Here is a 22,415-nt window from a genome sequence, read left to right as displayed (position 1 = left end):
ATGATGGCAGCAGCAGCACCTCCTGAATCTCGTCTGGGCCTGTGTGTTTCTTAGTTATCGTGGGATAGTAGTGGGCATGGCAGCTCATGCCTCTGCTGAGCTGCATGTATGTGAAGAAGAAAGCTTTTGGCTATTTTAGCAAAATTTGCATGAGGGGTAAGAGAGAAGACTGGATCTTAATTTTTCCAGGTCACTTTATATCTCCATTTACTATGCAAATGAATGTTACTAGTACATGTAACACAGTTTGGAAACCCCTGATACAGTATATTTCTCTCTGGGGTTATTCTATTTTTGTGTTTCTAAATTGCTGAAATTTCAGTGCAAGGACTGTATTTTATAATCCTCTTTTTGACACAGTATTCTTTTTTTACCAGAGTTTGCTCGGTTTAGCTTTAACAAATGCCTGTCAATCTAAAGTCAGCTTGTCTTATAATGGCAAGAACAAGGACACTCCTTAGAAGCCTACCTGTCCATTTTATTTGTTTTCCAATCTCCTGATGTTTGCTCTTATTCCATCAACAGGCTTGCAAAGCGAGAGGTTGCTCTACATACTCCTCATTGCTGTAGACCTTATTTTATTTATACACAAAACTCTGACTCAGTATTGTTGAAGTCAGATGAGTCTTTCCCTGGCTTCAGGTTGTTCTGAATCATTCTATAAACCTAAAAGTCAAAGCTGCTTCTAACAAAGAAAACAAAACCTTTTTCCTTCAGTTCCTAGCAGAACTTGTGTTGTGGTTTAAGTCTGTTGTTCATGTCTAATCATGTTCACTGGTGATCATTCCAAGCATCATATATTAGAGTGAAATTACCTAGTGTTCAATATTTCCTTGATTGCATTTGGTTTGTCCACAATTACTGCATTTAAGAAGGGTGGTGGCGTTCTGCCATCCCTGTTCCTCTCTCTGCAATTGGGAAAGGCAGTCATGAAGAGGTGCAAACGTCATCCAGGTAGCTAGGTAACCCTGAGTATTTAAGGAGCTGAGAATAAAGGCTGATCTTCTTTTAGGTGTGGACAGGTATGAGAGAGGTTGGATTGGACTAGTGAAAGAAGGATTCGTAAAGCTGAGAACATGTGTTTTGGAAGGTGTGCTAGATGTATTGGCTATAAGTTGCTTGTCCTTGCCTTGCTCAGCATCGTGGCCAACATTTTACTTTATTTTCCCAATGGTGAAACAAGATTTGCTTCAGAGCATCATCTTGGCAAATACGTGGAGTGCCTTCATGGCATTCTAGGTGGAGGCTTTTTGGTAAGTAATGAGCTAGTGGTTTCTTTTATGTTTATTTTGGAGCTACTTGGTATTACTGTTTTACCAGTTATATAAATTTATTGATCAAGTATGTTAACAGCAGGAATCTCTGGACTTGTATCAAAAGAATTTAGCTATATTACCCCATAGGTATTATTAGTTACTATTGGTTACCTTATCAGGAACATTATGTCACTTCAAAGCTGAGAAAATTATAGGGTCTATGTCGCAGAATTCAAAGGCAAAACTGGAATCAAACCTCTGAGTGGGTCACAGTTTGCAGAAAAGGTTAAATCTTAATTTTTTGTTATATTATTGAACTAGTCTCCTTTTAAATGTCCCTAGATAACTAGCATTTAGTTACAATTCTTTAATTTCTGTTATCTGAGATGTTAACAGTTATTTCTCTGCCTCTATCAAAGTCAGTTGTCAAAGCTTTACATTCGAGTAACAGCAAAGGATAAAGAATTGCGGATGTTCATTATAGGACATAGTTAATCAGAAGCTCTTATTTTCTACCTTTTCAATTTTGTGGACCACACTGTAGCATATTTAAGTTCCCTGACTCCAGGCTTCCTTTTTCATTTGCTTTTAAAAGTCCTCTTAAGAGATAGGCTACAGATCGAAAGGTGTCTGCAAAAAACGATTGCGTGGTAAGGCCCTCCATCTCGTGAGGGGGGTTTACAGCTGTGATACAGCCCCGCTGGAGCCTAGACTGGCATTTGCAAAGACTGGGCGTTACACACAGAATAATACGAGTGAAATCAACACAACTGCTCCTGGAACACACTTGTACAGCCTCTCCTGGACCTGCAGCACTGGGGCTCAGCAATAGGCTTGAGTAAGGGCTGACAAGTATGTGACTGTTCAACTGGATAGTTTTTATTGTAGTATCTTGCTAAGTAAATCTGTGCAGTTTGCAGATAATACTTTGTTCTTTATGGCTTTCCAAGGTACTCCTGGGTGTAGAGTCTTTATAAGTGCAAACTATTATTAAGTCCTGTTAGTGCTGGTGGGGAGGATGATCTGTTCAATGAACTCTGCTCCTTCTTGATTTTTCTGCTAAAAACTCTGGAGTATTCATGTTTCTTACAGATAGCTTCTGCTTTGTTACTTTGCATTTCTGTCTGTAATGAGAGGTTTGCCTGAATTGTGCAAAATATTCCTAGACTTTCTACTCCAGTCAGACTGCTTTGTCATCACACAGGCAGTGATGACTACTCTTCAGTGGCTATATGTTGGTAGTTGTTTGGTTTTTTTTTAAACAAATAATTGAAAGACTTGTCCTGTAGTCCCCATTTGGCAGGAAGTGAATGCTTTTTTTTTTTTTGCAAAGCATTTTACTAGCAGGATGCAGCCTTTAATGTGAACAAAAACTTTTTAAAGTTGAAGTACTTTAAATTGCAGCAATACCACAGCAGGCTCTTTATCGACAAGGTCTTTATGCACTTAAGTGCTGTGTATACCCAAAGCAGAAATAGAAATGTACCTACCCTGGTGTTGGTGCTACTGATATCAGTAGTGAGAGGCCTACTGTGTTAAATAGGAGTAAAACTGAATAATCTCTACAGGCTGCCCCCCCAGCCCCCTGCCAAGAAGCTATATAAGTGAACGCAGTGTGAGGATTGTGTTTCACCTGCCCTGTCTGTGCGACAACCAGAACAGTGTGGTTTGTTTGCTCTGTTCCTAGGTGCTCATCCCAGCTGCAGTGTTCATTGGGCTTCACAACGACGACTGCTGTGGGTGCTTTGGCCATGAGGACTATGGGAAGAGCTGCGCGGTAAGTGGGTCTCTGTGCTCCAGTCCTAGATAATCCCGAAGACAAATGATGGCTGTGTTGAACGTTTGTGTCTGTTTGCTGTGCAGATGCTGTCCTCAGTTCTGGCAGCCTTTATTGGGATCCTTGGTTCTGGATACTGTATAATCATTTCAGCACTGGGCTTGTCTCATGGACCGTATTGCTTTACTCGCCTAGAGAGAAACTGGATGTATCCTTTCACTGAATCCTCTGGAGGGTAAGTTGTCTGTTCCTGGGGGTGTTAGATCTTTCCCCACATACACATGGGCTTTATTCCAGTACCGTTCAGCAATGTCCAGTAACCATATACCAAGGTCCATTCGTAAGTTTATGCTTCTCACTAAGAACTAAACAGATGGCATCAGTTACCCACACTGCTACAGTTTAAAACCAAAGCAGTATAAATCCTCTGTTCTACAAAAAGGGATCTGTGCATTTATAGAGAGAGGTAATAATACCTATATACCATATACTGTTCATGCCCATGAAACCTCTAACATAAAGTGTAAAGTTTTAGGACTTTGAGGGATTTACAAACTATGAATAGTGGTCGTTATGAAATTTGCATATTTGTGTAAGAATCTGTTTTGTGAGGCTTGCTTCTGAAGCTGCTTTGCATCAGTGTAAACTGGCAGAATGCCTTCATTAGTGACAATAGCATAGAACCTTTGTAAATGGAAATAGGAGAGGTCTATAAGAATCTTTACATGCTGCAGGGTGAGGAGGGCCAGAAGGTCTTAATTATCCCTAATTAGGGTTCTCCAGCAAACCAAGCCTGTGTAGCTTTGTATGCTATTCCCCATTAATCCCCACAAATCCTGTGGACTGGAGGAGGATTTGGTTTGGATCATGATGTGCTTTGACAGTGTCTGTATGGTTGGCACCTGGAGGCTGTTTCTAGTAACAGTTTATGGCTGATGCTGGACTAGAGGCAGCTTGAGTACTAAGCCACATAAAGCTCCTTTGCAGCAGAGAGTTTGAATTCTGCATTCCAGTTGCATCTCCCCCAAGAGGGGGCATTCCTCCTCCCCCCACCCCCCTCCTATGTTCAGTTCTATGACTGAACATAAAGAACTGAGTTAGGTCCGTGCTGAGGCTCAGTGGTGCTGATGTTCTGAAGATGTGGGTGAGGAGTAACAGCTGGAATACTGCAGTAGCCCTCTGAATTTGTGTTGTGTTTGGCTCTTCCAGAGTAGGTGTGTGAGAGCCCAAAGACAGCAGCACAGGGGAGGAAGTGACCCATTTGCTTCAGAACAGTAATTGCTGTTTTTAGAATAAAGGCCCAGTCCTGAAAAGTTCTGTGGGTGCTTTGAGAAACAGCTTTGTTCTTTCAGCTTTCTTGAGCTTGTGTCTCACTTTAATTAGTCATAGAAGATTCTGCCTTTATAGCTTAGCTATTTTTTTAAAAAGAAATTTAAAACTTATTGAAAATGTATGGTTGATGGTTCAACATGTTCTTAAACAGAGCAAACTGCACAGAATAAACTATTGCATTTCCTATTCCCACTTAGAGTGATTATCCTCAGTGCAGTTACAGACTAGATGTAATTTGGTTCCAGTGTACGGTAAGCATCCCACTCCCTCACAGTGTTAATATGCTTTTAATTGCTGTGTACAGGTACTTGTTTGAGTATAACAAGTGGTCTGCCTGTCAGGAACCTCACAACATCGTGCAGTGGAATGTCACCCTCTTTTCCATCCTCCTTGTCTTGGGAGGAATAGAGTTCATTCTGTGCTTCGTACAGATAATCAACGGCATTCTCGGAGGAGTGTGTGGGCTGTGCTGCAGCCGTGAGGAGGTAAGTTATAACCATGCTTCTCAGATGAGCGTGAAACACTGTTGTTACTGATGCTACTATGGAGTCTTACTTAGCAGCTATTTTTTTTTAGGTATTCTTAAGCAACAATTCAGTGTACAACTTTTTTTATAGCCCTGTTGTGTTAAACATTTTCATGTAGTATTTGACCACATGCTTTCAGCTGATTCCTCAGCTGTCACAGTGAGGTTAGTCTGCATAGGAACTGGAAGGCTTTTTTTTCCTTCCTGTGGCACATGTGGTCATTAGCACTATATAGGCGATATAATGAAATACAAATCTGCTGATGGTGATGGTCTCTGACATTGCTGCACAGTGGGGTGCAGTTTTGTGGTGAGCTGCTTGTTCTGACTGTATCGCTTTAGCCTTGTATTTTGCTCACAGACTACTGAGAATGTCGTATGTCATGAAAACTGCAGCATCCTGGCCTTACTTAGTAAAAGTAAGATAAGGAATTAAACTGCACACAGCTAACAGAACCTGCAGAAAGATCTGGGGGGTTTTTTTGAATGAGGAAGGGGAATTTCATCCAAATTTCTTTGGAGTCTTGTTAAACAGTTTGAGTATGTTGTTACAATCAGTATCGTAGTGGTAGTGTTGGAATTGCAGTGGTTTAAGGTATGAACCAGATACGATTTATATCACACACATGTTATGGCTAAGAATGTTTCAGTTTTTAATTGGCATACTTGAATGTTGGGGCTCTTTCAAAGCTATTACTGGCTTCTCGTTCCTGTCCTCCATGCTGTAGCTGCAGTATAAAGAGCTGTGCTATGGTTGTCTAAATGTGGTCGGTTAATTTTAGCTCTTACAGTTGGATACAACGTTAGCATTCTTCCCCTTAATATGTGTTTCTTTCTTTTTGTTCCCCCCACAGACATACGTTTGCTAGAAACCTGACAATGCATTGACATCGGGGCATGTGTGTGGGGTTTTTTTATATTCCATGCATACTAAAATGCACATTGTTTGTTGTCAGACTGTGCTATTGCCATCAATTTCACTGACTTGGGGCCAGCCTTTGTTGTTGGAGTCATATGCAGGTTTTCCACTAACCAGCCTGTATCTAAGGGCAAAATATATTCTGAATTTCTTTGGTTCATTTCATCTTAGTATGGGAACGGCCTGAACATGTCAACTAAGGATGCCTTTTTTTTTTTCTTTCTACTGACACAACAGCTCTGTACTTTATACTGTCTTCCCAATAAAGTTGCATTTTCATTCTGGTGTTGGAATGAACACAAACCCAATCTAGTCTGGCTTGGATATAAATGAATACTCAGCCGGAACAAAAGCAAAGTATCAGTAAAATGTGGATGATCGAGGGCAGACACATGCACTTCACCTTTTCAGGATTTTTTCGGAACATCTGCTGTATTTCACAAATAAAGATTTGTATTAAAAATGCCCAGCAGGTGTCAGTGATTCTTTCCCTGCCCATGTGGAAACACTGCTTCCCTGGCCTTAGAGTAAGGGACGGTGGGGGCATGAGAATGTGAATATAAAGCAGTCATGTTATAACCTCCTTTTCCTCTCCAGCAGGTTCTGTCAGAGTGGGAGCTGCTCCACTGTTTGGTTTGGATCATTTAGCCGAGCCAGGCGATTGCGCATCAGCAGGAGTATGATTGATAGTTCAGTGGCATCACCGGGGTCTGACAGTTCAGTGGCAGTTCTGATGGATACAGGAGTTGAGCTGCCACTCTGTGTCCCTTCTGCTGCTCTCCCAAGGGGCCTCACCTCCTGACTGCTCAGAGTCTTGAGACAAGACACCCTGTGAGTCTGGGGCCTGTTCGGTACTTCAGCAGACCCCCAGGCCTGGCAGGGTTCAGACAATATAGTGCAAATTCAGGTCAGCAGTGGCACGTTAACCTGAAATAGCTGACTTCACCAATAAGCAGCCTGGAGACAGTATTCTAAGGTCCTGTGCAAGAACCTCCAAAGTGTAGTTTGTAGCGTATTACAGTGAATGTTTTGTCACAAGATAAAGTAAATCTGAATGATATGCTGTCAGCAGCTCTGGCAAGGTCAGTGTGCTACAGGCAATGGCATTTTTCAAGTGATAACCAAAATGTGACGTGCCATTCATTTCAAAGAAATGAGACTGATTGCCATTATTGCTGAGTTTTGGAATGTAGCATTTAATGTCGTCTTTGAAAACAGGTAAGTTTCTGTTTATGGGAGAAAAAGAATTTCCTGTGGATGTCAGTGCATACTTAGTACTACTGTAACTAGGAGGGAGGTCTTTCAAAGGCACCCAGAAACTTGAGGTCTATCTCAGGCTGTTCTCACACTCAAGTCTGCCCAGTACAAATACATATCTGAAAAAAAGAAATTAACTGTGAAAACAAAATTGTGCATGCACATCCGCAGCAGCAAAAACTCACAGATGGGAAGTGTGTGTGTTTAGAATCTCAGGACAAATACCACTTATTCATACATAAATATGTAGAGGTAGTTGAGGGCAGTCTTTCATACTGTTTCTGCTTGTTGTGTTTATGCCTGCCTTGCCCCGCTATGGGAGAGAGGAGAATATGCATGTGCAGGTGTGTATACACACACACAATTCCTTGCAACTGCGCAGTACGGTGTCTTTGTATATGAAGCAGCACTGTTTGAAAAAGGATTTGCAAATTTAAATTGTGTGTAGTGGGAGGAGAAGGAAAAGAGAGTCTTGATGGAGTAGGGTATAATTCCCACGCAATTTACAGAATTTTGCCTTTGTGCTTGCATAATTGTTACTTGTATTTCTGATACACACAACTAATTAAAGAACTGAAACAATTTTAGAGATTCCAGTGGACAGAATGATTAGGCTAGAGTTTAGAATTAAAACTTCAGCTCAGATCCATGTAGCACTAATACACAGCGTTACTGCTCACTGTTTATCTTGTCGTTTAAAAAAAGGCCAGCTGAATCCCTTTGTTGCCTGATGCATCAGACAGTGTTTCGGGAGTTTTATCAGTTACATCATGGAAAAGTGGTAGTTTCAGGTTATTCGTTTCAGTTAGCAGAGCAGTCACTCATCCAGAGTAAACATGACTTTTCGGTAACGGGCTCGGCATCGACTCATGGATATTGGCAGCAACGGGAAAGCAGTTCTTGCAACACTTGGTAAGATATTTGAGAAACTGTTTGCTGGGTTTGCTTAATACTTGTTATAATATGGTTGCTTCCTGTTCTAGCAGTACCATGTGCCAGCAAAAAAACACACCTTGATTTGGTATTTGCAGAGCTCGGTTCAGATACAAAAGAAATCCTGATGCAGACCGCTGTACTGCAGAATGACTGCTGTTTCAGGTGTCATTTTCCAACTAAGTTTCTTCTAATCAGAACAGATTACTATGAGAAGTAGCAGCAAATTTGATTATAAACTAAGATGCTCACTAGTAATTTTGGCCTTTGCTTTTAGAAAGAAAGATTTCAGCCTATTACGTGATCTCTGAGTTTTGTAATTAAAAAAAAAAAAAATCAGTCATGGGCCTGCTTTTAATTCTGCTATTTCCTCTGATCTGTAAGGCACAGCGTTGATGACAGTGTTCTGTCTGTGCTTGTGACCCTGCAAAGGGAGGTTTGCTGCTAATTTCAATTAGAGGGAGGCCTGAAAAAACTGTCCATAGTGATTAGGGAGTAAAACAGAAAATATGGAAAGATCCTCAAAGTAAAGTCTGAGGACTTCAAAATGAAACCACCTAGAAAAAGGAGAGGAGAGGGAAACAAGAGAGTCACAGCAGAGAACAGGTAGAAAAATCGTGTAATTGCATGAGTGCCACCATGCCCATTTCCTTGGGTGATCTCATTCAAAGCAGTCAGAAGGAATTGGTTACAACATGCAACCCAGCTTTTATGAGATCATGAGAGGAGCCTCCTGTGTGCAGAGCCTAAAACAGCTCCTGAGGAAACAGAAGGAAAATAGGCCATGACATCATTGCTTCTAAAATCAGCAGTCTTGCTTTTGATAAAGCCCCAATTTTTTTTGTTCTCTGACTATGACTTTCCCGTTGTGAGCATTCAGACAGCTCTGGTTCTGTGTTACTGTGGTGAATGTTTAGTTGCTCAGGGAATGATGACACATGAAAATGGGGAAACTGTCTGGCTTTGGCTTTGTGCAGTGCAAAACGGCAGGCATTTCAAAAAACAGCCAGACCTTTTGTCCTGTACAAGAAGTCACATGTCCTTAGGTCAGATCCATAGCTGTACATACTCAGCTGTAAACACAGAATAGAGCAACTGGAGAAATAGCAGGATTTAATTCGTAAAACAGTTGAGCCGCATAATTATGCAGAAAAGAGTGAGTAATTAAAGTGTGACAATAAGTCTGCCTGGCAGTTTCTTGGGCTTCTGGACTACCTGCAAGGTAGCCAAAACTCAACTTGGTGTGTTTGTGAGGCTGCCCCAAGTGAGCAGCAAGTGTTGGTTGGCCCTTAGGGCCATGTCTGACAAGCTCTGGTATTAATTCTCTGTGGTGTGAGGCAGTGTGTGCCCCTCTGTAGAAAGACTGCACATATTTATCATTTGACAGCTCCCTTCCCCATGTAGGGTAGAAAAAATTTTGAGCTGCAGTAAGGCTGAGTGTCACAGAATATCCACATCCTGGTCTGTGTTCTCGGGAGGAGTCTGTTTCTAAGCAATCACTAGGAAATGAGATTTTTGAAGTTCCTTCCTGAGTCTGACTCCTAGACATATTTCATTTGGAAGATCACAAAGGAGGATCTTTTAGAAGGGAAACTGCTATTTAAAGATATGTGCTTAGAAAGGACAATGAGTTTAGACAGCGATACTCATCCATTGTTCTGCGAACCCTTAAACACGTCTGTGTCTCTGGAATCACACCCCAGTCACCTGGTTCCGGTGAACATCAAATGACTGAGTCCAGCTGAGGAGGTCCAAACACTTTTCTTATCTAAAACCTTGTAATCTTTTGTTAGCTTAGAGCAAAACTTCTAAAGTTCTTGAGAGATGGCTTTAGAGACATGTGGAAGCTGTTTGAGTTGTCTGCTGATACCTCTTGCACTTTGGAGTATTGTTGTTAATATCCTATTATACTTCCCTAATGGGAAAGCTTCACATGCTGCCAGTTACCAGCTTCCCAACTACGTGTGGTATTTTGAAGGCATCTGTTTCTCAGGTGTGATGGTAAGTGTTGATTCTATGGATTTTTAATGAATTGCAATCCGCTGCAAATAATATTGGGTTACTGTGCAGCAACATAATTGTGCTTTTAAAGAGAACATGGATTACTTTGGTAAAAACACTGCAGGCAGACAACTTGATCAAACTGAAAAAAAATGTAAATATACTGAATTACATGCTGTGTATACTATTTAATTTCATGTAAGTGATTTTGCAGGGTTGACTTTTTTTTTCCTGCTGGCTTTTTTTGTGTGATTTATGCTTGTATTATGGAAGCAGGCACTATGTTGATTTAATCCTCTATGGAGGTTGAATTAGAGCTCTTTTACCAAAACAAAATGGAACAAAAACTGAAAAAGCTTCTCATATCTGTTAGATGTTTGTAAGAGCTGTGTGCAGCCCAGTATTTAGAGGACTGGACACAGTTCACAGTGCACCAGGTGCCACTGTTGTTAGGCTAAATACAGCAGATTGTCTCACGGATTGGCATAGTAGGATTTTCTCCATTACATTTGTAACGTGCTCATCCGCAGTAGTAAGCGAACGCAGAGTTGCCCACTGCTCACACTGTTCTCTGTGTTCATAAAGAACCGTAGCCTCAGGGACAGAAGGCAGTAATGTAATAAAAGTGTGTGTGCACAGTCAGTACTTAAAACAGGTCTCCTCTGCATAAGTAAGGTGTTTTTATGAAGGTGCTAAACTGGGAGAATTATTAAAACATGAGACATTCTTTTCAAATTGCGTGTTCTTCCTAAAGCAGAAGAAAAACCTTATCTTTTCCAGTGGAGTAAAAAACTATCAGGTAGAGAATTTGAACAGAAAAACATAGTTGAAAATTTGGGAAAAAGTTACCTACACAGTGATATTCATCTTTTGAAGCATTTTTAGCCTTAGGATTATTACCAGTTTATTAAAAACATATATATTATCCTGCAGCTTGTGAGAGAATAGTGCTGTAGTTCAGAAATATTCCCTTTCCATATTTTCCCTTTCAAACCAGTGCCTCTGAGTGGCAGTTCATGGTTCTGGAGTCCCAGTCTTATTTACTGAAATGATTCTAGTATCAGGTTTAAATAATTCAATAGTCTGAGAAAAAGAGTATGGATACTTGACAGAGAAAGCAAACAAGTCCAGATGAATTCAATGAAAAGCTTGTACAACTGCCTTTTTCTAATATGACTGTTGGTGACAAGGGTGATACACTTCCATGGATCAGGGTATCGGCAAGAAGCTGTTGAACTGATGTGGTTGTGTCAATAAAATACCTTTCCCTTCATTGGTATTGATTCTTTTACTTGTGAGCTTGGGTTTATTCTTTCAGCTTCAGTGATACAGCTGTGTCTGTGCTGGTAACACTTTGCTGTGATAGGAGACACTGTACTCTTGTCTTTCAAGTACACGAAACAAGTACAGTAACAGCCTGATAAAATGGTTCTGTGGTGCACCTCAAGCAATTGTGCTCCGCTACTGAGCAGCGTTACAGTCTCAGCAGCACACAGCCGATGCAGTCCCCCCCTCCCACAGGTGACGAGGCTTTGGCTTCCTATCTGCAGTCATTTCACTGACCTTATAATGTCCTCTTATAGATCCTTCTGTTGGCAGTAATTCTAATAACACTGGAGTGTAACGTGTTCTATCGGTGCTGCCGGAGTGAGAGCTGTAACAAAACCTACAGGGTGAGTCCGTGTTTTATTCTTGGGCATCTCTTTAGCATTTGCTCTGAGTGACTTCCTGCTCCTGTGTTTCCAGCACATCCTTCTGCTCTCTCTACTGCTCTGTTTCCGCTTCCTTTCACAGAAGAGGATTCTAAGCTGGGTTGAGAGGTCACAGAAAGTGTAGCACCTTCCTTCTGAAGCACAGTCAGGACGAAAGAATTAAGCAAACAAAAAATGACACAAAAAATCCTTGTAAAATAAAAATGTAGAAGGCCTGAGAGTTTCATTGAAGTACCCCAACTAAATAGCTTCACCCCCTTGCTTGTATTATTTGGAAGTTATTTTACACTATCTGGGATGCGAACATGTTTAATGTGTGGTTGTGTTCCTCTAGCATTTTGGGAAACGGTTTTGCAAAAATGCAAGTTTTTTAAAAAAAAAAAAATTAATATCCCCAAACAATATTTAACTGAGAGTTGTGAAACTGTCTTTAATCTTTATTTTGTGCGTGTGTGCTTGCTATTCTGTACCTGGTATTTTTCTTCTTGAATTTTGAAGATTGGGACTATCAGATGTGAAATTCAACCCCAAGGAAGTAGCTAGGCAGGCTGAATGACTGTATTTGCTGTGGATACTGTGTCCACACAGTAATATTTTTCTTTCTTTACTGCAGAGTTTTATTTCGATTGTGCTAGCCCTGCTCGGAGTTGCTTTCTCTGGATACAGTTGCATCATTTTTACCTTGGGGTTGATCCAGGGCCCCTTCTGCAATTCATCACATGGATGGGATTATATCTTCAAAGACACTGCTGGAGGGTAAGAAACATCAGTGTAACTCTTCTGGAAGAAACTGTTCATCAAAACAGGAGTCAGACAAATTCTGTTTTACACAAAATGGCGTAGTCTCTTGAACGCAAGACCTATATTGGTGAGTGAAGTTTTTCAGCTTCTTGAATGAGCACCTGAATCCTCAAAGAAAAGCATTTTCCTCCTTGTTTAAAGAAAGATTAAATGTAGGAATCTTCATACTGATCAGACCTGGTGGTCCATCTAGATAAATGTGATTGTGCCTACCACCAGATAAAGAACGTATAGCAAAGAGTGTAAGATCAGAGTGAGCATAGATGGATACTTTTGCAGAATATTCTCTCAAATTCCTCAAGGTTTTGGGTCAAAGAGTATAGATGGCATTTTTATATTTAATAATTCAGTAGGTTTCTCTTCAGGTCCTAAAGCTCAGTGACATCTGTGGTTTGATCACTGGTCATTTTTTCATACAGCTGCTGTATCTCATAAAACACCTAATCAAGGTAGACAAGGTGTTGTCCGTGTCCCAGCCTCCTCAAGGTGTGAAAGGTTTGATTCAGATCTGTAACCTGAGGCTGCTTTTGCAAGATTTTACATTCTCCCTTTAAAAGATCAAGGCTTTATAAGACTTGAATATTTCCAGTCATGTAATGCCAGGCTCTTCCAGCTGCACCTGAATGCACCGAGAATTAAATTTGTCAGAGGATCACAAACAAGTTTCTTCAGCATCCAACAGTAGTTCCTAAGCTATGGCCTTCTCTGACTACAGCCAGCTTTATTTTAAAACACTGAAGTGCATCCTGCAATCTATGCTATATATCACCAGCATTATCATCCCATTTGTAAATACAAAAATGAGAGTCTGAGTTCAGTGTAAAGGGCCATGCCACATGCTGAATAATGTACTCCAGATTTGGCTCAAAGCATTTCAGCTATGAATGTTTAAAAAAAAAAAAAGACAACTGACACTGAACAAGTGAGTCTAACAAAGGTTCTTGCAATTACCCTCCAGGCTATGGCATGTCTCAGTGAAAAGGGCCCATGTCAGCTGTGCACATTATGATCCCCAAGGATGCAGATCATGGCTCTGGAACAACTGGAAGTGGCACATGGTGACACTCACCTCGGCTCTGCCCTTTAGGCTGCGTGGATTGGTTAGACTGACGGTGTGGGGTGTTCCTGCTCTCTGCACAGGACTAGTGTCAGCTGGACTTAACCTAAAGCTGAAATTAAATCAATAAAATGAGAATTCCTGTTTTAAACTTGGCTTTTGCCATTTGAAAAAATAGCGGTGTCTGTCTAACACTCGGGTGTGTAAAAGGGAAACTAATGAAGCAGATGTATTTGAGGAATATAAGTCTTATCACTCAGATGAGTTTGTCAAACCCATGCAGGAGTTATGCTGGTGTAATGGAAGACTAGAGTCTGGCTCCTAAACTTGAAGCATATAAAGACCAATATTTTTGTTTTCTATATATTATAGGAAAAATAATGTGTATTTAAATTGAATTGCACCCACCACATTTAATTTACTTCACATTGCTGTTTCTCCAATAGGTACCTCACAGATTACCTTGCTTGGTCTCGGTGCACCGAACCCCCTAACATAGTGGAGTGGAACACCATTTTACTCTCTATTCTGATAGCTCTTAGTGGACTGCAGCTGATCATCTGTTCTCTCAAAGTAGTTGCTGAGTTGAAACGGACACTCTGCGGGACCTATTCTGTTTTTGTCCAGGTAACAAAATATCTGAGGTAATTTCTTCAGCATCTCCAAGTCAGTTTAGGTTCAGCAATTTCTCTCAGTTGAGGACCTACCCTTTTGGTTTATGTATTCTCTATGCTACTGCATTTTTATTACCAGAGGATATGTACTGATAACAACTCTATTGTGTTTCATTCATTTACTGATACCTTATGGTATACGGGTGTTGGTGACTGCTTACGCTGACCTTTAGGGCTAAGACTGAGAAGAAAAAAATGTGGCTGGGGATTCAGCACCAATGCCGAGTCCATTACTCCTATGTCAGCAGAGGTTTCTGAGTACCTTTCTTCTAGCATTTAATTTGAAGTCATTTTTATCAATGTGTGGGTTTCACAGCAAACTGAAGATGCAGGAGGTGATATGTAGCAGTCGTGATCTAGGCATTGGTTTTTACTATGTTTTCAGTAGACCTCCTAGTTTTGGATGGGGTAGAGTTAATTTTTCTTCTTAGTAGCTAGAGTAGCGCTGTGTTTTGGATTCAGTATGGGATTTGGTATGAGAACAATGTTGATAACACACTGATGTTCTCAGCTGTTGCTGAGAAATCAAGGACACTCCAGCTCCCCATGTCCTGTCTGGCGCATATGTATAAGAAGCTGGGGGCGGGGGGGGCACGGCCAGAGCACTGTACCCAAACTGGCCAATGAAATATTCCATATCGTGTAACGTCACGCTCAGTATGTAAAGGAGGGTCAGCTGGGAACTGGGGGTTCTCTTTTGCTTCCGGGATTGCGATTACGGGAGCTTAGTTTCCTTCAGGATCGCCAGCCAGGAATGGGCTCGGTATCAGTCAGCAGGTGGTGAGCAGTTGCATTGTTCTTTACCCGTTTGTACTTTCTGTTATTGTTTTACTTTATTTCAATTACTAAATTGTTTTTATCTCAACCTATGAGCCTCCCTTTTACCCCTCCAACAGCCCCCGTCCCCTGGAATGGGGAGTGAGCGGCTGCGTGGTATTTGGCTGCCAGGCAGGTTTGAACCCTGACAGTAATAACTGAGAGGGCTCTGCTTTGGGCAGAGGAATGAGGTGGAACCCCGGAGCTCAGGTGGCTGATGCTGCCAACCTGCATGCTGGTGGGAAGTGGTGTGGTTCAGCGTGGCACTTGGTTTCCTCAGCATTGGAGGGAAGGTGACATTAGACATGCTTACCCTTCCCTGCCTGTCTGCACTGGGATCGAGGAGCCCTCGGGGTTTTGTCACCAACAATCTCAGTGATGACAGCACGTTTGAGAGAGGTTTCTAATTAGGAAAAGCTGCCATCCCCAAGAGCGTGCCTGCACGTCCATACACACATGTATCTGCGTGCAGTCACACACACAGACAGCGCGGGGTTGTTTCTGCCCCGTAACGGGGAGCGCTGGGTGGGCAGAGCAGCCTCTGCAGCTGAAACCTCCTGGGCAGTGCCCGTCAGTGAGCTGCGGTGCCACGCTGGCCGTGGGCAGGCAGGCAAGGAAGTGCTTCTTGTAGGAGCTGACTGTGACAGCAGCCCAGGATGAGGTCAAGGCTTGTGGCAATTTATCTCAAAACACTCCTCTTGCCAGTGAAAGAGCCTCACCAGCCTGGGACCCAGATCAGCCGCCACTGAAGGCAAAAGCGAGACTGTGGGCTTGTCCCTGGGCACAGGGCAGGGTCAGCTCTGAGCTCCAGGTGTGTGTTGGATTTAGACTGGATGTCCATTTGAACAGTCAAACATCCATATTGATTTGACTTGGAAAAAAGAGGGCAACTACTTCCTTCCTTTTTTATTTGCAGGCCGGGATTCTCTGAAAATGACGAGGAAATCTTCACTGCTTCTCCCTCACACCCAGAAAAAGAGAGAAATGGCTTCTCCAACATCTATGATGGTAGATTTGGGTGCTGCAGACAAATTAAGCCCTTGTCTTAAATCTATGTCTCTCAAGCCTCTCTATTTTGGATGAAGTTATTGAACTGTTTGACATCTACATTGTTTTACTTGTTTTCTAACCTGTTCAGTTGTCCCTGACAGTGACTCCTCCTTTTTTCACCCTCCCACTTGTTCTGACAACAGGGAAGTTTGAATACCATGAAACTGCATTTGTATGGAAATCACCTTTTTTTTTAAAAAAAAAAAATAAACTGCTAGAAAACTGCTATAGAGCTTTTATACTCCCCTCTCTTTGTTTAGAACACAGGAGTGTTCTGAATCACATTGCAGTATGTCGGGAGGGGTTGTTCCCTGGAGAATTAGTGCACCGGGTGAAGTCATATTTCTAAATGAATAGATTTTAGTTACAGGTAGACTGTGATGCTCACAAAAGGCAGCAGCCTGTCCTGCTCATTCTGTCTTGAAAGTTCTTAATTGCACAAAGGAATTACTGAAAAAAAGTCTATCAAGCCTCCCTGCAGGTAAGGCTTTTAGAAAGGCATCCAAGCCTGATTGAAAGATTAGATACACAGCTCTGAAGTTAGCCGTGCTAATTAGTACATGTTAATAGCTGCACTGGGTTTCTTTTTATTTTATACTCAGAGGCAAACTTTTTTTTTTAAATGGACTATTATATGACTGGAAGGAATACATGAGGGAACCTTGTGAGCACCCAGTGCTAGCTTAATACTCTTCTAAATACCCTGACCTTGCTGCAGTGGAAGGCTAATGTTCTTGATGATAAGAATCAGATGAAAAAGAATAATCTGTTTTAAATAAGCAGCTAAAAAATCTTTTTAATTTCACAAAGAATTATTATTTCATTCCCAGTGGAAATTCAGGGATTCACAATGGAGTGGACATATGGCTCATTTGCAGCTGCATGGGCAACCTCTGGCTGTATCCAGCACTCTGGTTTTGAGAGAATGAACACCCAGAGGAAAGCGAAATACGTACTTCAGACTTGCAGTAATGCACATATCCCTATTACATCAGAACTAGCAGGATTCAGCTATATGAACATCTAATATTAAACAGTGTTAGAACGGCAAACCATACAATAAGTGGTAGCTGCAGGTAAGATATTTAGAAAAATAGAGTATACCAGTCATTTAATTCTGTTTCAAGACAATATTGAGATTTTGCCTTGATATTCCATTACCAGATTGTTTTGAAAAGCATATTTTTCCTGTAGGATTTGAAGAATGCATGTAAAGCTTTAATACCTTAGTTTCTATTAAGTTAGAAGTAATAAAGAAATTAATTATGTTTAAGAATAGGGCTAGTCTTTTGGCAGACAGTTCAAGGTGTCATGGGTGTTCAGAGGTGCATGACAAAAAGGCATGACTATACAATGGGGACTGTTTGCAACTGCACTTCTGTTTTTCCTTAGGCTTAAATATACATCATATTGTGTATCTAAATAAATGATAATCCCACATTCTTATGGATTTGTGGATATTGTTTACGGACAGAAGGAAAAGAAAGAAAACTTAACAATCAACCTGTACTGCTACCAAAGATCTTGGAGAATCTTGCTGATTTCATGCCTGCAAACCATGGAGCTGTTTAGTTTGAAAACGTTAGAAATATTTGAAAAAAGGTTTTTCAGTATTTGGATGAAAAATAGTCTGTGTGGGGTAGACATTCAAAGCAGAAACCCCCTAGAATTGCTAAATATTCCTAAAGTGAATGGTGCCATTTCACTGAGGAATGCAAGCAAACGGGGTATTCTATTCAGACTCCAGCTCAGCCATGGGGAAAATACAGGCTTATCTTTAGGTAAACAGGGTCTATTGAGATAGATTTTGCTATACTGGATGAGAGCAATTAAATACCTTAAAGTTACACCTGGAAACCCTTAACCCTTTATCTTGCTCCTGTATGTGTCCTTTCCACTTTTCAGTAACTTCTGTCTCTGATCATGGAAAGTCTTGAGCTTGGTAGACAGGAGACACAGAGAACAATATCTGGTTTTTCCATAGTAGTAGTATTAGTGGCTGTACCTAACCATTGGCAAGGCTTTGCTGTCTTTAATTTTTTTTGGTGATTGTGTCTTGTGAATTTACATTTCTGCTCTAACACAGGTTGATATCTCCCATTTCAGCAGTTTAAATCAAAGAATGAGTTTAGTTCTTGTTGGACTTACTGATTCTGCAACCCTCTTCATCCATAATCCAGATATGACTTGACTGCTCAGCCTTTAAACGAGCAGTTTATTAATTTGAAATTGGTGGTAGGAATACTAAAGGCTAACAGTGGGTTGCATTTACAAATTTAACAAGTTGCTTCACATTGGGCTTTTGATGTAAGGCAAAATTAAACTTGATCTAATCAATATGAGTCCTGATTCAATCCTAAATATGGTATCTCTAACAAGAGATACCATGAACTGTGCGAAACCAAGATTCCTGTAAGGAACATGAACTGACTTGAAATCTAGACGTAAGGGGCGACTCTGGTGGTGGTGTTTGAGGTACGTGACCCTCTGGCTCTCCATTTGCAGGACACAGACTTCACCTCAACAACAGCAGGGAGGAGTGGGCTGCAGAGCCAGGACAAAGCTCTCACTGCTGACATACGAGAAACCCTTTTTTGAAGAAGTGTTCCTGAACATGAAGTGCATGTGCTGAAATCCACACATCAAATACCCTGGGCACACCTGAAAGCAAGCTGCAGATTTGAGTTTATAACTTCTGTAAGTGAGGAGTTAATGCTGAAATCTAGAAGAGTTCCAGCATTATTTGTTCCTCCCAGCCAGTGCCTTTTGCCTGAGTATTACAATGCTGTGTCTGGAGCAGGAACCTCATTCATTTAAAGCCATGCAAGGGGAAATAGCTGTAGAGACAGCTGTCAGAACAGCAGCATGGGCAGCAGTCTATAAACACATCACTCAGATTAGGGAATTATGAAATTGTGGAGTTTTAATTCAATCTCGCTGGGAGCTTTTGTTGAGAGAGACTTTTTTTTTGTCAGACTATTCCATTTTTGTATTTTTTTTCCCTCAAGGAAAATTTTTGAAGTAAAAGATCAACTTTATATTTTCAATGCAATTTTGAGGACTTTCAGAACAGTTATAGCATTTTGGCATCCTCAGCATGAGAAATGAGGTGTTGTGGTTTCAAACAATAGGGGATATTCATGATGCCAAACTGTAGACTCATAATTTAACCAATTAAGTGCTCAGTCTTTTTAGGCCCTGTCTACCAGAGGAGAAAGGTTCCCGCTCTTCAAACACCTTCTGAAGATAATACAGTCTTGGGAAGCTCAGTTACCTCTATCAGTTTTTTTGAGTTCCTTAAGAGAATGATAATAGGAGTGTGCTCAGGCAGAGGAGTATCTTAGTTTGGGTGAGACATGATTAAAAGAGGTAATGGAAAATCTTGCCTATCAGAAGTTTCTGTTTTATCTTTAAATAAAAACAACATTTAGTTTTTTTGCAAATCAAGAAAGAGCAATTTAGAGGAGTCAAGGGACTAAGGCAAAGAAATGCTCACGTTTTTATCCTCAAATAAATGTGGGGATTTCAGGGATACTGCTTGTGTGGTTTTTTTCTCTTCCTCAGTCCAATGGAAATTTGAACAAAAATAAACCAAATAGGCCATATATACATGAACAAAAGCTAAGTATTAAGGAATGACTTTGAATTTAAGTAGTATAAGAGGAGGTAAATGTTTTCTCATTTTTACCTCAGTTAATTTACAGATGGGGTATGTGCAACTTGTACAAGCTGATCTTTTTACTGAATCACTGGCCTTCATCCATGGCAAAGAAAAAAAAAAAATCCCTACAGAAATTATTTTGAGCATGTGATGCCAACCTGGGAAACTCCAGAATTTCATCATAGATTTGGTCGGATTTCGAAAACTTGGCTTTGGCCACAGTCACTTAGACAGCAGCAGAATCCTCCATTTAATGCACATGTGTAGAAGACTCTAAAGATAGGATTATGAACTTCAACATTCTGACAGTGCCTGAAATTTTTTGAGTAGTGATTAAAATTGGTAATTCATCTGTACACCACAGTCCTAGTAAATAAGGTTTAGAATTGCATGTCATTAAAGGAAACCTGTTGTACTTTAGGTATGTCCTGAATCTTAGTCTTCTATCCAAAATAATAATAAATTTTCTGACCATTAAGAAAACAGCTTCAAGCATGCTTGTGGTTATTACAGATATTTTTAAGTTACCATACAACCAAAAATGTCATTTAGACCGAGTGTGACTGTGTCAGTGCTCAGAGTGCAGAAGAGGTTTTAGAATTTAGAATTTTAAGAATTCCCAAGTGACTGATGATACGTATTTTTTAATAGAAGTCTTTACAATTCACGAGTTTACAGGTGGCTTTGTATGTCTAAAGCTTCAGGCACAATCATGATGTAACAGACCTATGCTTGAAAAAAATGCAGTTGCAAACTTTAGTTAGGTGGTTTTTAAACATACCATGTTTAAGGTCCAATTTTGTTCTTATTTTTCAATGAGACTAAAAGATACAAAATGCTTACAGAACTTGAATAAAGAAAAAGTATAGGCTTCTGCACTGGGTAGTACATTTAGATAATGGTAACAGTTAAGCTTATCTGGAACTTTGTACAGCTACTGTGCTTTTAATCATTGAAGAATGTGGCTTATCCTGTCTGGTGATAGACGTGAAGGAAGATAAAACACAGGGAGTTCATTTTGTGGAATTTCTGAGCCTCATTTCCTTTTGGGCAATTCTGAAACTACTTGGAAATGAGATGCAGACACCCCCCACCCCTGACCTTTTCATCTCCAGCTAGGGATGTCACCCTTGGTGCTAGAGCGATGTTTCCAGGGGATCCGTGGTGGGTTATCAGGGCTCATCCCCACAGAGCTCAGTGCCTCAGCTCTGCCCTGACAGCCGCGGCCTCGGCCCTCCTCGTCCGTTGGGCCATCGCTGTGTGGCGGGGAAGGAGCTGCGGGCTGGGGGTGCAGAGCGGGGAAGGGAGACGGGCACCCGCGGGCCTACCCAGTGCCCTGTTACCTCAGCACAGCACCGGGTACACCGGGTGTCGTTCGGAGCTTTTCACCGCCCACTTAAAAAGCGGTGTTCTTGTACCACAAGTCACAGGAATTATTTTCTCAGTAGTGTACAAGCTATAGAGTGATAAAGATAAGAACGTAATTACGCTTAAGTCTGTAAATCCATTTAAATCTACAGCATTTTCAGCTACAAGATTTACAATCCAATAACAGCCCAAATGGTGATTTGTGTGATAGTAGGTTGGCAGAAATTGAAAAAATTTCTTTGAAGATTATCTGAACTGAGGAGGTTACCAGAATCATTTGTTTACTCTCGACACACAGAGACATTGTGCAACATTTTATTGTGTTCACCAAAGCAAACAGGAGTCGAGAAGGGGAGGGGAGGGGTAAGGCGGGGGGTGGGGAGACAAGAACATATAAAGGGAAATTGCATGTGCGTGTCCTGTGTTTTTATTTCACATTTTCTGCAAGGTTCAGGAATCCAAAATGAATCTTTTCTTCCTAAGTTGCTTGCTGGTCTCTTGCTGTTGCCAAGTTGGGGCAGTGAACAGGGAGTACTACATCGGCATTAGAGAGACAGTGTGGAACTATGCACCTGGCAACACCAACATCATCTCTGGAAACCTTTTTGCAGAAGAAGAGTAAGTAAAACAGTTTCCACTGGTTGGGTTTGATTTTACCACGTTGTCTGCTTTAGACATTAGGGCCAGATTGAAAACCTTGTGAAGGTAGTGAAATGAATGATGTTGGTGTCAGTGGATTTTCTGTCAGACATACATGGGAATTTTGATTTTTTCCTGCCCTGCTTGAGAATTGAGTTCTGATGGTCTGCTAATTAAAAGTATTGGAATATGTAGTTTTTTTGTGAATTTGTTGCAATGAAATGTTTACTAAGTAGAGACTAGAAAAAGACCCTTGAATGTCTAATGATGTTTAATTCTGAATGGCTAAGGTGCTAGTTCTGAAGAGAAGACTTTTGCCGTTATGTTTTTAAACACAGAAGTTTGACAAATTTAAAACTTTCCTATTGGGCACAGGTTTCCTTTTTAGATGTTGTTGGCACTGGTCATTTTCACTTGTGCAGCAGCTCAGCTGGGTCCTTCCATCCAGTGGACGAGCTGGGTTGCTTGTTACAATGCAAGGAGAGTCCTGTACAGCATGAGAGTGGTAAGTAGGATGAGGATAAGTATGGTGAGGAGAAGGGGAGCGCCCTGAAGATGTGAGTAATCAATAAAGAAAACTCAGATATAAAAGGCATCAGAGAAGTATTTGAGAGAGAAAAAATGTTCCTTCCTCTG

The 22,415-nt window shown here is 41.0% G+C and overlaps 2 protein-coding genes across 4 annotated transcripts in view; both read left to right on the top strand.

Annotated features, from left to right (window-relative positions):
- The first annotated feature begins 1,061 nt into the window (after positions 1 to 1,061).
- Positions 1,062 to 17,557, top strand: LOC141947325 (transmembrane 4 L6 family member 18-like). Of its 2 annotated transcripts, XM_074878304.1 has the most exons (8): positions 1,062 to 1,253; positions 2,944 to 3,033; positions 3,120 to 3,268; positions 4,670 to 4,850; positions 11,585 to 11,674; positions 12,327 to 12,469; positions 14,018 to 14,198; positions 15,978 to 17,557. In XM_074878304.1, exons 1-8 carry the CDS (start codon positions 1,077 to 1,079, stop codon positions 15,990 to 15,992), a joined length of 1,026 nt encoding a protein of 341 aa, XP_074734405.1. In that variant the 5' UTR covers positions 1,062 to 1,076; the 3' UTR covers positions 15,993 to 17,557. The 2 variants fall into 2 exon arrangements, with proteins under 2 accessions (XP_074734405.1, XP_074734404.1); XM_074878303.1 differs by lacking the exons at positions 1,062 to 1,253; positions 2,944 to 3,033; positions 3,120 to 3,268; positions 4,670 to 4,850 and adding an exon at positions 8,008 to 10,001.
- CP (ceruloplasmin) overlaps positions 16,000 to 22,415 on the top strand; it is a 24,938-nt gene continuing 18,522 nt past the window's right edge. Inside the window, exons 1-3 of one of the 2 annotated variants that reach the window (XM_074878299.1) lie at positions 16,000 to 16,069; positions 18,617 to 18,808; positions 21,589 to 21,758. In XM_074878299.1, the coding sequence (XP_074734400.1) occupies positions 21,604 to 21,758 (155 nt within the window). In that variant the 5' untranslated portion in view covers positions 16,000 to 16,069; positions 18,617 to 18,808; positions 21,589 to 21,603. Of the gene's footprint in view, positions 16,070 to 18,616; positions 18,809 to 21,588; positions 21,759 to 22,415 lie in introns of those variants that run through there. The other variant, XM_074878298.1, reaches the window with a different exon arrangement.

The sequence above is a fragment of the Strix uralensis genome, chromosome 9, assembly GCF_047716275.1.
Source record: "Strix uralensis isolate ZFMK-TIS-50842 chromosome 9, bStrUra1, whole genome shotgun sequence".
Taxonomy (NCBI): domain Eukaryota; kingdom Metazoa; phylum Chordata; class Aves; order Strigiformes; family Strigidae; genus Strix; species Strix uralensis.
This window is presented reverse-complemented; position numbering and strand designations above follow the sequence as displayed.